This window comes from Apis laboriosa, unplaced genomic scaffold (genome assembly GCF_014066325.1).
Source record: "Apis laboriosa isolate Shangri-la unplaced genomic scaffold, ASM1406632v1 scaffold13_cov153, whole genome shotgun sequence".
NCBI lineage: Eukaryota > Metazoa > Arthropoda > Insecta > Hymenoptera > Apidae > Apis > Apis laboriosa.
This window is the reverse complement of record NW_025221370.1, coordinates 3210265-3228332: the sequence shown is the minus strand read 5'-3', so window position 1 is coordinate 3228332 and position 18068 is coordinate 3210265. Positions and strand designations below refer to the sequence as shown.

Genomic DNA, 18068 nt, shown 5'->3' with positions numbered 1-18068 from the left:
GAGTTTATGCAAGAATCGAGAAATTGATTTTCGACGTTACGATTCACGCGTTACGAAATCGAGCGAATTCGCGGAGAGATTTTTCTTACGATCGATTCGAGGGATGGTAAGCGAGGAACAGGAAAGGGAGGAGATGAGTCGATGATTTTTCTTTCTTTCTTTCTTTGGTACGGATGGAAAAAAGGAAATATTATTCGCCCGAACGATGCATTGCTCTTCTATCTTTTTCTATCTGGGAAGGAAAATTGTAAAGTCTTTTGAACGCTGAAAGTGAATAATCGCTAACTATGGTGGTAGAGATGACGTAGAATAATAATAGATGTAAAAGATTATAGAAGCTATTGTACCGTATTGTACCGTAAAATATTGTATTGTACTATAAAAATTATACGTCTACGTATTTTTTTACGATCCGTGTTGTTTTTATTGCTTGATCGATACGTTGAAAGATTAATGAACAGCGATAAAGGAATTGATATATATATATATACGTGGAAAAAAGTCGTTGAGCAAGTTTTATATTCATTTTTGAATTTAAATTCAATCGATATTTGATTCGAATTTATTTTAAATTATTGATTTTTGAAATACTTAACCTTTAAATCTATCTTCAAATCCAATTTATTTCACATAAAATTATTTCTTCCAAAGAATCGAAAACACCTACGCTAAAAATTTCTCGAGCGATTGCTTTTTCATTTCGAATCTAAAAGACTACGCTCGATTTCAAGATCGTCTTTTCTAAGATTAAATGCAAACGATTCGCATCTTCCATCGCTTCGAGAAAAAGCTAAATTCATTAATTTTCAAAAAAACAACCGATTTCCAATTTTCAAAATTCCGTAAATCCATTATAAAAAAAAAAAAAAACAAGTGAAAAAATACAAAAATACTTGGAATCAAACGATATCCCGTTCGACAATCCTCCAACCCATTCTCTTTGATTATTCATCGAGTCCTGGAGAGAGACTTGGCGTTTCCAGGACAGCCTCGATCCCAAGTTTCTTGGAGGGGGTGTCCGCGCATGCGCCCAAACAGGGTAACACTCCCCGTCTTGCGGCCAAGCGTTATTCCGTAACGACATCCCTCGTAGGATAGGTCGACACGAGGCTGCCCAGTAGCATCATCTGATACGCAGTAAAATCAGTTTCCACCAGGAGAAGTGTGTCGTTCCTATAACGATACTCCTCCACTCGCGTTGCAAACAAGCTTCCCTCGAACGCAGCAGACAAAGGATTTATAATACGAAAAATCGTATTTCTCCATTCTTTCGCGATTTAAGCGGAAAATCTCAGAAACGAGGATTTTTTCCCGAGGTCCAGAACGAAGGTCGGGCGTGAACTCGATTGTTTTCCTCCTCCTTCGGAGGGCATCGTCCTCGTCCGTTCGAGATCCTCCAATCTTGGAAGGATGTAAATGGTAAGGCGAAAGGTGGAGGATTCGAAGAAGAAGCAGAAGAAGAAGAAGAAGACGAAAAAGAATAATATAAAAGCATCGAGGAAGAATTTACAAGACTCGAAGAATTCGGTTTTGAGGAAACTTGGATCGAGGCAAGGGTTGAGAAGATCTCGCGATATCTTGGAACCTTGTGTCGTTGTGCTTTTCGTGTCGATCCACGATTGGTGAGATGAATTAATTTTCTTCGATTTTTATTCTTTCATTCGCCGCGCGAATCTTTCTTCGTTTCAAAAAGAAATTCAGTTTCGTTTCACAGATTACATTTTTCAGTCTAATCGAAAACCTAATTGTAAATAAGAGTCGTCGTTTTCTTCATCCGTGATTCTACGTTAATATCTACGTTATTAAATCGATCGAAATTCACGATTTTTACGATCGACGGATATCATCGATCGTTGTTGATTGAACGGAGAAAAGAGAGGAACGAAAGGGAGAGGGGGAGAAAAATAAAATCTCGCGAATGAAACGATATTAGATTGAAATAATATACAAATCCACGTGCACGGTGTAACGTGACACGAAGCTTCTTATTGATTTTGCGTTCAGCATCCCGTAGCGCGCGCGCGAGTATTTGTATACAAGCGAAATCAGCCGCGCTCGCGCGCTCCACGCACACGTGAGACGAAATCACGAAATACAATACGCTTCAAAAGTATCCGTGTTTATCTTTCTATTCCAGAATCACGTACACTCCCGCTCAAAAATCGAATTAATCGCCAATCTCTCTCTCTCTCTCTCTCTCTCTTTCTCCCCTTTATCTATATATTCATATATATTCATATATATTTAAATCGATAAATTATCCTTTGAATATCGGCGATAGATTCATCGATTTCACGAGAGCTCCCCTTGATAATTTAATTTGCAAATTTTCAATTTGAAACGTCGAAATAGCGTATTTGTGAACGTTAGTGTACTCGATCGTGCAAACACGCATACAGAGGCAAACAGGTGCGTGCAAGCGGACTTTCTCTGTTGCGCGTTTGTGAATCGGGTAATAAGGGTAGCGGGACAAGCGTGGCGAACCCTTTCGAGGAAAGGGGGATTTTTTCATTGAGTTGGAGCCGGTTTTCGCGAGAGATCAGAGTATTAAAGACAACCCTCGCGGAAATATAAATAGAGGAGAGGGAGAAAGAGAGTGGAAGTTGTAAATCGAGAGATCGATCGAAAGTATATTTTTTTCGAATAAGAAATATTTTTTTCCAACCAATTTGAACACAAATTCTTCTTTACGGTGCGGTGATTTAGTAATTTTTTTCTTAATAATAGCAATAGTTGTAAAATTTTGTGTCGCTTTATCAACGGTGGTGAGAATAGAGTCGCAAATCTCGTTTAAAGGTAGACGAGAGCAAACGTTGCTTCGCCGGCCAAGTGAATATATACACGCGTGTACCGAGTTATATTTGTACGTTCAAGTATACTTTACAAGTTAATTAAGTGAAACATATCCCGTATATAAATTTCTAGAAGGGACTAATTAACGTTACTCGTTTATTTATTCGTTCTCGCCTGTTCAATTAAAATTTCCCCATCTTCCGGAAACAATTATTTTTCTTGGAAAATTTTCCTATCCTTGATCAAGAAAATAAACGTTCCCCGTTTAATTACAATTCTCGTTCCTCTAATCTAAAAAAGTTCTACCCGTAGTTTCCTCGAGTTAACGAAGTACAAATTAAGTTCACCGCTTGATCGTAATATTCGATCTATTGTCAACGATATATTTCTTAAAAAAGTTTCCTCGAGTTGACAAAATCGATCGTAATTATTCTCGTTCGATTCGTCCACATTTCTTTCGTCAACATTCTATTCACGTACGCTTACGCTCGTTGTTACAAAACGTTAAGTTCACCGCTTGATCGTAATATTCGATCTATTGTCAACGATATATTTCTTAAAAAATTTCTACTCGTACTTTCTTCGAGTTAACGAAATACAAATTAAGTTCACCGCTTGATCGTAATACTCGATCTATTGTCAACGATATATTTCTTAAATTTCTAAAAAATTTCTACTCGTACTTTCCTCGAGTTAACGAAATACAAAATTAAATTCACCGCTTGATCGTATTATTACTTATTCGACTTATTATCAACGATATATTTCTTAAAAAAGTTTCCTCGAGTTGACAAAAATCGATCGTAATTATTCTCGTTCGATTCGTCCACATTTCTTTCGTCAACATTCTATTCACGTACGCTTACGCTCGTTGTTACAAAACGTTAAGTTCACCGCTTGATCGTAATTCTCGATTTATCGTCAATTGTCGGCCGATCCGACAATCGGTAGTCCTCGTTCCCGCTCGCCATTGTGAATGGGGCGCGATTTAATCGGTATAAAGGTTAATGCGATACGCGTGATGGAGTTGCGGATTGAAAGGTTTATCGCGCGAAGCGACGTGGAAACGCAAAATCCGATGTATAAGCGATCACCTCTCTACGGGGTAATTAAATTATTTATGTATGCGCGCCACGATATAGAATATCTGGAATCGAGGTCGGCCAACGATAGAATCGAAGCTATTTAACAGGCTTGGTAAATTCTTTTTCCAAGATTTTCAATCAAGTTCGTTCGGCTTGAAACGAACGATGTTTTCTTCGGTGCATAATTTAATCCTCGATCGATCTGGTTAAATCTTTGTGTTAAATTTTTGACAAGCTTAATTGGAAAGATAAGCTCACGAAAGCGTTTACATTGCTTGAAATTAATTAATATTTTCATCCTTTTTCCTTAAGGTACACAAACGAACACTGGAAATTATTATAAACGCGAAATAATTAATTAATATCGTATAGGAATATTAAGATAACGGGTAGATTAAGAATCGCTCGTTTCAATTTGCACCACCACCCGATGAATCCATATTAGTAAAATGTACACAAGATGACGCAACAACCGCTACGTATTTCCTCGTCGCTCGCAACTTTTGATAACACGAATGGAACACGTTATTACACGAGATATTTCATCTCGATTTCTAAATATAAAATCAAATAAATAAATTTCACGGGAGGAAAGGCACGCGATCTTTAAAAAAGTAATCGATTCTTTCGTTGCCTGTGATTCACGATTCCTCGAAAATCAAGCGGTAAACAACGCGAGCCGCGAGTTTTATTTATTCAACGAAATAATAAATATCGATTGTGCATTAAGCGCAATAACGAGTGCAATATATTATTAGCTTCAATTTTCAACTCGACGTCTTTATTCGATCGGACGATAATCGACTTTCGTCCGTACGCGACAAACGGTGGGACGACAACTGGCGGTATATCGTCGTTCTCAATGTTTACATTCGTGTTCGGTGTCGAGGAAATTTGTAAACGTAGGAATTAACCTTTCCGTTTCTGTTTACAAAACGGAATAAACTCGAACGTTAAATACGATCGATTCTATACGACGAAATATAAATTTTTGATACACTTATGTATTCAAAATTCATCGTACGAGATATGAATTTTGAATGGAGTATAATTAAAAAAAGAAGGAGAAAATACACGAATAATACAAATGAATAAACGAGTAATTGTAAAAATTATGCATTCGAAAATAAATAAATAATTACTGTTAAAAATTAAAATAAAACGAAATAATTAATAAAAGCGAAAAATATCAAAAATTTACATGAAAAAAAATACTTGCTTAAAGAATTAAAAAGAAATGGAAAAATTCCAAAGCACCGAGTGCCATCCACGTCTCCACCCACGCGCTCCGTTTATACACCGAAATCTAAAATCGTCCCTAAGAAAAGATCTCTTCGTTAACTGTATTGTCATTAATCAACCACGATTACCCCTTGTAACTTGCATGTTCCATTATTGCGTGTCGTTCCAGGATGTCTCAGAGCGTGCAGCACGCATTTACATAACCTCCGATTATCGATCGATTATACGAATTCCGCGTGAATCACGGTTCAAGGTCACGGTTCGATCAATCAATCAATCAATCAATCCATCCATCCAAGCAATCGTCGCGTGATCTCCGCCACGAGATGAGCGAAAAAATTCAACGATTCAAGAATAGAAACGCTCGAATAAATAATTTATCATTCGAATCTCTGTTCGAAATTCTAACCAATTAATTTCTCTTTCGCTTTCTTTTTCCCTCTTTTCCCTCCTTTTCCCTTTCGATTGATATCCAATTCCGTGGATTCCAGCAACCATGGCGGAGAAGATGTACTATTGGGGAGAGCAAAAGGATCAAGTGGATCCGGATCAGACTTTCATAGAGTTCAAGGCCAAGTCGGTGGGCTCGAGCAGGGGGAGAGAAACGTCTCACGCCGCTGCTAAAACGACGGTGTCCACGTCGCAGGGCAGGGCGACGGAAGTCGGGAATCGTGAAGAGGACACGGAACGAGGGGGATGGGATAACAAGTTGGATTTCCTGTTCTCGTGTATCAGCGTCTCGGTGGGGCTTGGAAACGTGTGGAGGTTTCCGTATTTGTGCTACAAGAACGGGGGAGGTGAGTTTTTGGAATTGCTGCGTAGGTTGGAGAACGAGCCCGAGCGAGGTTAATTTGATTCCGTTGGCCAACGTTGGAGAAATGTTACGTTGTTTCCTCTATGCCATGTCGGATCAGAGTTTTCGATAAAATTCGTTTCCTTCTTTCTTTTCTGGGAATTTATGCTTAATTTACGGATGGACATCTTCTTTACACGTAATTTCGAAATTATCAATCAACGTTATTCCTCAATTCGATTCCAATTCGGTTGATCGTTCTATGAATTATTAAACGTGACGTGTAGCTTCTTTACGTGTAATTTTAAAATCGATATTGCTTTGTTGCTTCAATTTGATCTTGTTGGAGATGTTAAATTTTTTCAATTTTTTGAAATTAACGATTTTATTTATGAACGAAAGTATTTACGTATTCAAAATGAAATTTCACGAATTCCCCTCACGATGAATCGGCCCGTGATTTCGATTGGGATCGAAGGACAAAGGCCAATCGAGGTCGCATCGATCCTCCTCTGTGATTATCAAGGATACGTTGGATTTTCTAATGAATAATTCATCTTCGACTATGAATACTGTAGATAATTATACGTTCCCCCACGTATCCGTTATTAATGAAACCAAATTAATCGAAAAATTTCCACTCGAATCTAATTTTAAATTTTGCCACGTGTTTTTAAAATAATTCTCGAAAATATTCTACAACTTTATAAAATAATTACAGGCGCTTTCCTCATCACTTATGGAATTGCTATGGTGTTCTGTGGTATTCCAATATTCTTCCAAGAAGTGGCAATCGGCCAATACCTTGGAGCTGGAGGAATGACTTTGGTGGGGCAATTGTGTCCACTGTTGCAAGGTTATTCTCAAAATACTTCTTTCTTTCTTTCTTTCTTTTTACAATCTTCAAGAAATAAATCGAGCAAATAAAATTAAACGTTTTGATTTTAGGGGTTGGATACGCCACTATGACGATCGTATTCTTCCTAGACGTTTATTACTGCATCATCATCGCCTGGACGCTCTTCTATCTTATAACCACTTTCGTCAATATACCTAACGTACCTTGGAAGGGTTGCGGTTGGTTGATCAATCGATCGGAAATAAAATTTCTAGTCTCGTCAACTCCATACACTCTAACAACGGTGTGGTAATTTTTTTTTTTTTTTTTCGTAGGAAATTGGTGGAATACCGAGGATTGTTTCGACGGCCTCGAAAAGATCGAGGAAACGACAGATCTTGTTAATTCGAATAACACGAATTCCACGTACAACAACAACAACGTCACTCTTCTACTTCATCACGCTACACCGGTCGAGGAATATTGGGAGTAAGCAAGTTTCACAAGTTTTTTTTCCCCTTCTTCTTCTTCTTCTTCTTCTTTTTTTTTCTCTCTCTCTCTTGGAAAATTCACGACTCGAATATCGCCCTTCTAATTTTTTTTACCATCGAAAATTGTTCGAAAATTTTTAACATTTAAACATTTTAGGTGAGACTCAGAATTGAAAATTTTGAGAAAGATCCATTTGAGGATTTATATTAACGAGTTTTTCTCTCTCTCTCTCTCGACGACTTTTAGACGACGACTTCTTGGGATCACTTCCGGTATAGAGAGCATCGGAGGGATCCAATGGGAACTGTTAGGCTGTCTGGTCATCGGCTGGCTCCTCGTATATTTCATCATCCGGCGTGGTCTCCACCAGAGTGGTAAAATTATTTGGTTTTCAGCTTTGTTCCCCTACGTGGTGCTTTTTATTCTTTTGGGAAGAGCGGTGACGTTGGAGGGCAGCTACAACGGCTTGCTGTACTACGTCACGCCGAGGTGGGAGGAATTAATGTCGCCTGGCCCATGGATCGACGGGGCCACGCAAATTTTCTTCGCCTACAGCATCGGGACTGGAGCTCTGCCCGCTCTCGGATCGTACAACAAGTTCCATCACAATTGCTACAAGTGAGATCATTCCCTCGAGCTAATTAATTGTCCTCTCAACCGATTATTTTATACTACGATACGCAATTCTGTTTCTTTATCGAAGTGTAATCTTTTCTCTCTCTCTCTGTGTGTGTATTATTCATAGAAAATATTGTCGATTTCATATCGACGATAATATACGAATAAATCATTTTTCTTTAATTTTGTCAGAGAACACATTGACTCGTTCTACTTAATACAACAACTTTTCGATCGAGCTGATGAATGGCTCGTCGCTTTTCCCTTCGTTTTTACCTTCGTTCCAAGTTTGAAAAAAAGAGAGAGAGAGAGAGAGAGAAATTCGATAAAATATTGTTTCAGAGACGCATTGATCACGTGTGTGGTGAACACGTTAACCTGTTTACTGGCCGGTTGCGTCACTTTCTCCATCCTGGGCCACATCGCGTTGGAGCAGGGAACAGAAGTGGCCAAGGTGGTTAAAAGCGGTCCAGGGCTCGTGTTTCTCACTTATCCAGAGGTGGTCCTCAAGCTTCCCGGCGCCTCCATGTGGGCCATCATCTTCTTCGTGATGCTCCTCGTGAGAAAGCTTCAACTTCACTCCTTCTCCTTCCGTCAATTCTTTCTTCACCTGTGTCATGATCCTTAGATATATATATATTTCCATATTCATTGTCTTGATAATGAATGATTATCCTTATGCTTTTCTTTTGTTATAACAGATACTCGGGATCGACAGTGAATTCTGTATCGTGGAATCGTTCATCACAGGGGTTGTCGACAATTGGCCCGACCTCTTACGCCCCCACAGGAACAAGTTCACCATTGCCATTTGCTGTCTCATGTTCCTTTTGGGCCTTCCCATGGTGACCAACGTTAGTGTCGATTACATAAATATTCAATGTCAACGAGATTAATAAATATTCATTTCGAAACGAGAAATTAATTAAATAATCGTTTCAGGGTGGCGTTTACATATTCCAATTAATGGATTTCTACTCGGCGAGCGGAATGTCGATTCTCTGGGTCTGTTTCTTCCAAACGATAGCTATATCTTGGATATTTGGGGCGAAAAAATTCTGCGATTGCATACATCAGATGATGGGTATACGATTGAATAACTTTTGGTATATTTGCTGGGTCGTGTTTGCACCAGTGATCATGGCTGTGAGTGATCATCGGTTTCGTCGAATATAATAATATCTATTCGTCCAATTCCTTGAAAAGAAAGAAAGAAAGGGGACAAATCTTCTTATCTCTTTCAGTTCATCTTCGTGTTCCAATGCGTTCAATACAAACCTCTGAGATATGGAAACAATTACGAATATCCGACGTGGGCGGAGGTGATAGGCGTTTGTCTCAGTTTGTCATCCATGATCTGGATCCCTGTTTACGCTGTATATTACGTGGTAGTTACACCAGGATCCATAAAAGAGGTGAAATTTTTATTTCTTATCAATTTCGTCGTATATATTTCATATCGACCGATCAATTTTCTTCGAGTTTTATGTATCTAAAAATTTTCAACTTTCGATTAAGGCGTTTAAATCGATCGATCCAATATTTCAGAATATTATGAAAGGTTTGAAACCGAACATAAAATCACATGCAAAATTACCGAAGGGGGAGAAATCGGCAGTGATACCAATGTCGGAGAGCAGCGCGGGATTGATCACGAAGAACAACAGTTTCCTAAGTCAAACATGATCGCCGTAAAAATGGCTTCCTTATTTCTTATTAGGTTGTAATTAAGTTGTAAGTGTAGTATTTTTAACGAGATTTATTAATCGAATTTATCGGACAGAGAATTGCTCGATTCATTTGGAATTCGTCGAATTCGTTTCTTCGGTTTTCGATAAAATTAAAATTCAAAGAAAATCGAATCAATTTCTTCGAAGCAAAAAAATATATTTCAACCGTAAAACTTCTTTTTGATCGACGATACTTTCGAGATGAATCAAAATAAAGAAGAAGAAAAAAATAACAAGTTGTATGAATATATAACGAAATTCGAGCAATTACTGTGCGAATAAAAAAATACCAAATACTCGTTCCTTCTATATTAAACGATGGTACCACGTGAAAAAAGAGTAAGTATTATCTATTTATCGTTAGAGAAAGATGACGAAGAAGATAATAGAAGACACCGCTAGTTCTCGGGTAACTAAACAAAAGATACAAGTGACTCGAAGAGGTCTATATTTTTTATCGCGATGTTTCTCTATGCACGAAAAAGATACGACCCAATTTTTACCGATATTTTTATTATTCGACCAATGCCTACTTTTCGAGAAGCAGAAATTTTTTAAAAAAAAAACGATGTACGTAGTTAGTTCGATTACTAGCCGGTTAAATTACAGATAATGAGAATCGTGCCTCGACATTGACACTCTTGTTAAAAAATTTTTCTTCCTTTTTTCTTCCTTTTAAAACGAATAATATTACTTTTTAAATATTATTAATTAAGCTAAGTTACATGTAGTCTTATCATAACATAGTTGACATTTAATAATTTTTAATATTACGTATTAAAAAGAAAGAAAGGAAATAAGTTTTGTATATAATCAGTTGGAAAAATTTTTTCGCGTCAAATCGAGTCGAGGATAGAAGTGTGCCTCGCAGAAATTCGTTGGTACCACAATTACCGGGAATCATTGCGTAAGAAACGAATAAACGTTCAGCAGGATTAGACTAAAAATTCATTTTTAGAAAATTTATTAACAATTCGTTCGTTGGACGAATTTAAAACGGAAAAAAAAAAAAAAAAAGATCAAATAAATGATTCCTTTCGATCGCAGTGATTCCACGCGAAGGATCGTAAATCCAGGAATATAGATGTAAGATAAGAATATAATATAAACATTAGTTTTATGAAAGAATTATATCTAGTGAATATATCTACGATTTTAAGATTGCTAAAAAGGATTATTAATTCAAAATATTGTTCGACGTACTGTTATTTGCATTAATAATATTATTAATTCAAACGACCAATTAATAGTATATTTAAAGAGAAAAAAATATTGTTGGAACGAGAAGTGACGCTCGACAAAACTCGATTTATAAATAATTGATGGACACGAGCAATAAATTTGGAAACGGGCCTAAGTAATAATTCTGTCTGTGTTTAAACCATCGTCTTCTGACCATGCTCTGTTTAACACATTCAATGCCGGCAATGAAAAAATATATGTCGTAAAAAGAATTTGTTTTAAGCTGTGGTAGATCATCATGTGCATCTACGTACCGTAAAAAATATCCTATTATATAGTGGATGACGTGGATGTACGCGTCACAAAGAATATCCTATCCTGTGGCAGATCATGTAAGGGTACGCGTCACGAAAAATATTTTACGTGGCAGATGACGCGAACATACTCGTCACAAAGAATGTCCTATCCTGTAGCAGACGATATAAGGATGCGCGTCACGAAAAATATTTTATGTGGCGGATGACGCGAACATACTCGTCACAAAGAATGTCCTATCCTGTAGCAGACGATATAAGGGTACGCGTCACAAAGAATGTTCTATCCTGTAGCAGACGATGTAAGAGTACGCGTCACAAAGAATGTTCTATCCTGTGGCAGACAATGTAAGGGTACGCGTCATAAAAAATATTTTACGTGACAGATGACGCGAATGTACGCGTCACAAAGAATGTTCTATCCTGTGGCAGATAATGTAAGAATGCGCGTCACAAAAAATATTTTACGTGGCGGATGACGCAAATGTCACAAAGAATGTCTTATCCTGTAGCAAACGATGTAAGAGTACGCGTCACAAAAAATATTTTACGTGGCAGATGACGCGAATGTACGCGTCACAAAGAATGTTCTATCCTGTGGCAGACGATGTAAGAGTACGCGTCACAAAGAATGTTCTATCTTGTAGCAGACGATGTAAGAGTACGCGTCACAAAGAATGTTCTATCCTGTGGCAGACGATGTAAGGGTACGCGTCACAAAAAATATTTTATGTGGCGGATGACGCGAATATCACAAAAAATGTCTTACCCTGTAGCAGATAATGTAAGAATGCGCGTCACAAAAAATATTTTACGTGGCGGATGATGCGAATGTACGCGTCACAAAAAATGTTCTATCCTGTGGTAGACGATGTAAGGATGCGCTATAAAGTTTTTCGAGAAATATGAAAGATAAAAAAGAGTTTTCTGGTTTTCTTTTCGTTCCCTCGTTGCTTTTGTATTTTTTTTCACAATTATTGTTTTTATATATTCGAATATTTGATTTTTGATGGCGCATTGAATGCGTTAAACGAGTATTTCGACAATTGTTGATGTTGCGCGTACATTTACACGTCTATTTGTTTTCATTCAATATCAACGCATTGTTATACCCGCGAATAATTTTTTAATCGAGCTAAGCGTAATATTTATCACGATGGACGTTTCTTTCTTATCGTTTAGTTTCGAACAAGGAGAAGATCGAATGCGCGAATTTTATTGTAATTTTTATTGTAATGGCACGGAAGAGTTGAAGAACGAAACGAGATTCGAAGATGTATGATGCGTTTATTATGGTTGTACGAAAATATATAAGAGGATATTCTTTCGATGGCCTTTCGACTTGTGATCCCAAAAATATCGAACGAGAAAGATCTCATCGCCATCCTTAAACGCGATCGACTTTCTTTACTTTAATTTTAAATTTCCGTATATTTTATCTTTCTCTACTTTTCACGCTGCGATTTAAACTTTTTTTTTATTTTACAAAATTTTGATATCAATCCTGTTAATAATCCTTGTATTAAAAAATATATATACATATACGTACTTCTTCTTTTCAAAAGTATCACCAATGATACGAAAAATCATTCCAAATGGAATTGCAAGGATTAATCCCTTAACGTTCAACAAATTTTTATCCATACATACTTTTCGTATTCTATTTCAACGTAATACAATTGTTCGATTTTTAAAAATCCACAAAAAGGAGTGAAATAAATAAACGATCAAACGACAGATTTGTCACAGGCATCAAAGGATATAATAAACATCGTTCAAACCGATGATAAATTCGATCAATTCGAAGGATGATAAATAGAAACAGGAACGGAACGAAAGTGACAGAGTGATATGATCGACCGATTGAATTCCGTTTCTGGTCCTCGCGCGTCTAATCTCGTCGTTTAATCAATTGGACACTCACCGTTGATTCATGGATTGAGAATAGTTTTCACGTTACATTAATATACATTAATCAATATACTTTTCTCCTCTTTGCAGATCGATGGTGAACGCGCTCGAAACCGAAACCGCGTTGCTTCATCAACCCTTTCGTTCGAAACACTGTCGAGGATTAATTTGAAAGCATAGCGATCAACGCAGTGTTCGATGAGATTGATTCTTTTGACATTTGTTCTTAATAAAATACATAAATAAATGCTATAAATAAATGTCTAATTTTATCATTTAACAGGGGAGGAACGATGGAATAATTTGTAACGGATCTGGTAATCCGATATCCGCAAATTTAAAAGCTATTAAACATAAGATAAAACGGGGAAGATATTTCAAAAACCTTAAAAACTAGATTAATCTTTCAATCGTGAAAATATAATTTCGTAATCGCATTTGCGTACTATTTCTCGCATAATACTGAAATTTCGTGCTTCAACGTTTAGCATTCTATCGCAATATAAATACATATTTTGCGTGATAATTTCTCTCTACTGCGATTCCATCGTCACAATATTCCGTTTTATTATAAAAGAGTCTGCCATATAAGTCTGTCAAAGCGACAAATTCTCTCTCGCTGAAAATCTTGGCGCGAAATACGCGGACGAGAGAACGTTATGCATCAAACGACGTATTACCTGGACGCTAACGCAATGCAAGCGTTGACATTGGTTGGTGGAAGGACCGATACGTCATTTAGCGTGGGGCGCACGCTTTGTCCCAGCGTCTGTGAAAAATTCAAGGCGAGGTTGGACGTAGGGGAAGGGAAGGGAAAGGAATTCGTGGAATATATTCGTGAGAATGGAAGAATGGAAACCGGCACGAACGAGGCACGCGTTGATTGTGCCGGTGAATAGGGCCTTTGTCACGGGACGAATTCAATCGGAAATTCTGTACAGGGTTTCCGGTTTCCATCTCTTTTCCGCGCGCTTCACCCCCCGCGTCTATTGTCGGCCCTTCAAAGTCCGAATCTCCGATTTTCTCGAGATTTTTCCGCGAGCTCGAAAATGAAAGGTCCGCTTTCGAATTTATTTCAACGCTCCTCTTTGTCGATGGAGACCGTTCGCTTTCCGCCTATTTTCGGGAACTTTGCTCTCGTCGAGCGTTTTTTTTTTTTTTTTTTACTCTCTTTATTTCTCCTTTTTCTTTCTTTTCGAACGCGTTTTGTCCACGTTTCAGACAGAAAAATCGCGCGGAGATGTAGATTTCGAGTGTTTGCAGGGGTTTCAATTTTTAATTATACGTACGTTTAATTCGATTAATATCGTAGGAGGATCGTAATAACTTTCGTTCTTTGCTTTTGTCATTTTGCTCGAGAATATCGATCGATTTCACCGAAAATTCTAAATTTCAAATTTTTGCGAAAGAAGTTGTGTACCACGGAAAAGAAGAAAGGAATTTGAACAACATCGAAAACAACAAGTTTAGTCGAAAATACGTCATGCGACACGAATTTTGTTATATCCTTTTTCCGATTATTCGATTATTTCTTTCGAAGTAAAACTCCAATATTTCCCAAAATCTTTTTCCAAAATCTGGCCCTACGTAAACCTTTCTTCTTCAAAAATTGGTATAAAAAAAAAACTTGCGAGATCGAACAATCCGATCTTTAAACTTTCGAAATCGTACAATTTTTTGATTAAAATTTCCCGAATCTTCTTCAAAAATTCGCGATAAATCGTTGAAAATCGTGGCGGAAGAATTTAATCACGTTTCACGATGCTGGGCAAAGGCAAACGATAAGGTTACTCGATCGAGAAACTATGTTTGACAAACGTCTGAAACAATGGACGGAGAACTCTCTCTCATTGCGCATCGCGATGAATTAATCCATACTTGGCAGACCATTTAGGTTCGCTGTCCGATGCAATTTCCGACGCTTGCATTCATGACGAACGAACACAACTCCCAGAAAGAAACTTTCAACTACATATAGGGATAGAACATCGTACGAAAATCGCAAACGCGATTCTTTCTTCCCTTGTCACTTTCCATTCTCGAAAACTCGAGTGGACGAGAATCTTATTTTTACGCGTACGATCGCGAAAATTAGAATATATTTCCCCCTTGATTCGAATCGAAATTCACATGAGCATGAATTATTCTACGTATTACGTAATTATCATTTGATCGAATCATCGTTAATGCAAAGTAATAAATTTTAATGCTTCATTAATGGAGCCACTTTTATTCGATTCCAACAATCCCCCTAGTTATTTATTTACGCATTTGATCGGTGTTATTTAATTTTTCAATGCCATTTATCCGAATGAAAAGCGGATATTTGTTTTAAACGAAACAGTGTTTCCCGCCGTTTCAAGATATAAATATTAACAAGACGAGGAATTTTAAATGGGTTGGAATTTTAAAATGATTACCGTGTGCGAATGAAACGTGAGCTCGAAAAAAAATTTTTTTTCCATTTAATCTATATATTTTTCCTTCCTTAATTTATCGTTCAGTCATGGTAATTTACCAATCACGCGAATTCGCGCGATTACCAATCGATTTACCAAGTTTTACGCAATTTTCTTTTTTCCTTCTTCTTTCTTTTTTTTTTCCACTCACGCAGCTTTCTCACCAATTAACAATAATTTTAAACCGGTCGTTACTAAACTTTTCCCTTTCTCCCTCCCCCCCCCCCTCCCCTCCTCGCATCATCCGAGCAAAGATTTTCTTCTTCCAGCTAGTTATAATTCTCTTCCACTTCCAAATCTTCCGATTCTTCGATTCTTCCTCCAACTTTCAAACTTCAAACTTTCGAAACTCTTTTACTTCGTTATTCCACCACTTTCATCAACCCTAACGAATTGATTAAAAATCTTGCTATATATATATGTACTATATATCTGTTGATCTTTCAATCGCACATATTAAAATCAAAATTTCGATCTACATCGAATATAAAAAAGATAGAAAAATGATAGTTTCGATATCGTTTGGAGGAAATGATTAACGGTTTCGAATATGGGACGGCGTTCTTGAGATTATCATTCGTCTCGGGTATAAGAAGGAATAATATGGACGGACAGTCACGCGAGCTTTCCCGATCAATGAGCCAAATCACCTGTGGATACGCCGTGTATCGAAAGCAATTCTCTAGAAGTGAAATAGCCGCGACACGTGGCTAAGATTAATTCGAATTACCTCGTATAATTTTTAACACGTTCGACAGTGAACCGAAAATCTTTCATCATCTCTTGGATCGAGTAGGATCCACGACGCTCGTTATAATTTCATTTCTTTAATTTTAATCGAGCTTGTAAAATTGAAATTGAATCCAAATTCGTTCCTTTCGATCGATCCTCTTGGATCAAAAATAGTAGCTCGGTTTTTTTTTCTCAAGTTGGCACCAATCAAGGAGGGTGGATTTCGTGCGCCATTCGTCAAACATGAGATTCTCGATTACTTTTTTAAAATTTCATATTTATATACATTCTTTGTTTTACGTTATTTTCGAACGAATCTGAAATAATCGAGGTTGTATTCCAATATGATAATTTCAATGAAAACGTAATTAAACGTCCTTTTAGTTTCTAAATTTTTAATTTTTATTTTTAATACTTTCGTGCACAAGAGAGCATGCATACGCACGAAAGCCTGCGGGCTAAGAGATCTGTTAAGTTCAGAACAGACGAATCCAATTATCGCGGAATCACGAATAATTTATTCCGCTACGCGTGTGTGTGTGTATATATATGTATCAAGAGAAGCATTGCTCGCCATCAATCGTACTCTATCGTTATTGATTTATCATTGTTCACGAATACATTTAATAATTTGATAAAATCAATAGATACGAATTAATTGTTCCTCGTACCCTTATCCAAAGAAAAATTAAACTCATCGACTCGAGTCGTTTCTTACTTCTTAATATCATATCGGAATAATAATTTTGACCGGAAATGTCATCGGTGAGAAATTTTTCACCCTGTGAAAGAGACAGGTTAAAGCACTTTTACGAAACTTTGAAAAATCTCCCACGCAATGACGAAAGTTTGTAGAAAAAGTTGGGACAAATCTATCCTTGGCAGGATCCAAAGAAACACGGATAGAGTCCTCGAAAACTCTATTCTCACTTTTGCATTTCAATTATATATTCATAAGAGTTAAGAGTTACTTTTCGTCCAAACTTTATATATATTTTCGAGATATAATAAATAAAAAGAACGATAAATTTTACCAGGAATGAAAAATTGAATAACGATGTTTGGATATTTTCAAGAGGATTAAGAAGACGTTTCTATATTGAATTTTCTTCTCGAAAGTGAAACCCTTAATTCGTACACACGAGAGTGTACGATATTTCTAAGTTTAAAACGGATGAGAGAGAGAGAGAGAAGAAAAAAAGAACGGTTGTCTGATTTTTCACCACCTGGTCGACCATAACGTGGTAAAAAAATATAGAGTTACTTCGCCACGAATTTAAATTAGATATCTCTGCTGGGGTTTTTGGAATTTGATTTACGATTCGATGTCTTATTTCTCCCTTCAATCGTTCGTTTATCGCCATTATAGAAATCGGAGAGAAAAAAGAATAGAAATCAACAGATAAAAGAGATCTTATGTTATTTAAATGGAAGTAAGATATTTGGATATTTTGTACGACGAGAGGCAAGTATATTTGGTATATCTGATTAAGCAAGCGTGAAAAGAAAAAGTAAATAAATAAATATTTCTATCTCTACATTTCATTTTTTAATACAGGAAATATTCGAAATTCCACACGTAGCGTAGAATTTATATTCACGATTGAAGGAATACGAATTTTGGGATCGCAAAGAGGGGAAGAGGGTGGCGTCCCGAAATGTTCATCGTCGCCATGACAACACCCCTTGTACGCGCCACTGTTTCGATTAATGTAATTGCAATTGGTTGAAAAAATGCAGCGAAAATTCCTCGAAAAGGAAAGAAAAAAACAAAACTTTCGACTCCGATTAATCATCGACACGGGAGGGAAAGAAGTAGAGGAAAGAAGATGAAAACGCGTCGTCGAGAAATATTCTCATCGTAGATATCACGTAAATG

General features: G+C 37.0%; 1 protein-coding gene across 1 annotated transcript; it reads left to right on the top strand.

Annotated features, from left to right (window-relative positions):
* Positions 1-1111: 1111 nt before the first annotated feature.
* On the top strand, positions 1112-12556 carry LOC122720841 (sodium- and chloride-dependent GABA transporter 1-like). The gene is made up of 11 exons (XM_043947868.1): positions 1112-1622; positions 5612-5917; positions 6635-6769; positions 6862-6990; positions 7087-7240; positions 7490-7861; positions 8204-8420; positions 8563-8715; positions 8804-9007; positions 9106-9276; positions 9410-12556. The coding sequence occupies exons 2-11, from the start codon at positions 5617-5619 to the stop codon at positions 9545-9547; spliced, it is 1974 nt and encodes a 657-aa protein (XP_043803803.1). The 5' UTR covers positions 1112-1622; positions 5612-5616; the 3' UTR covers positions 9548-12556.
* Positions 12557-18068: the final 5512 nt, after the last annotated feature.

Excerpts from the sequence above, each read along its gene's own strand:
- LOC122720841 (XM_043947868.1), top strand. The coding sequence starts at position 5,617 with ATGGCGGAGAAGATGTACTATTGGGGAGAGCAAAAGGATCAAGTGGAT. Across the intron at positions 9,008-9,105 it reads TTGCACCAGTGATCATGGCT|TTCATCTTCGTGTTCCAATG; the intron begins GTGAGTGATCAT and ends TATCTCTTTCAG. Across the intron at positions 9,277-9,409 it reads CACCAGGATCCATAAAAGAG|AATATTATGAAAGGTTTGAA; the intron begins GTGAAATTTTTA and ends CCAATATTTCAG.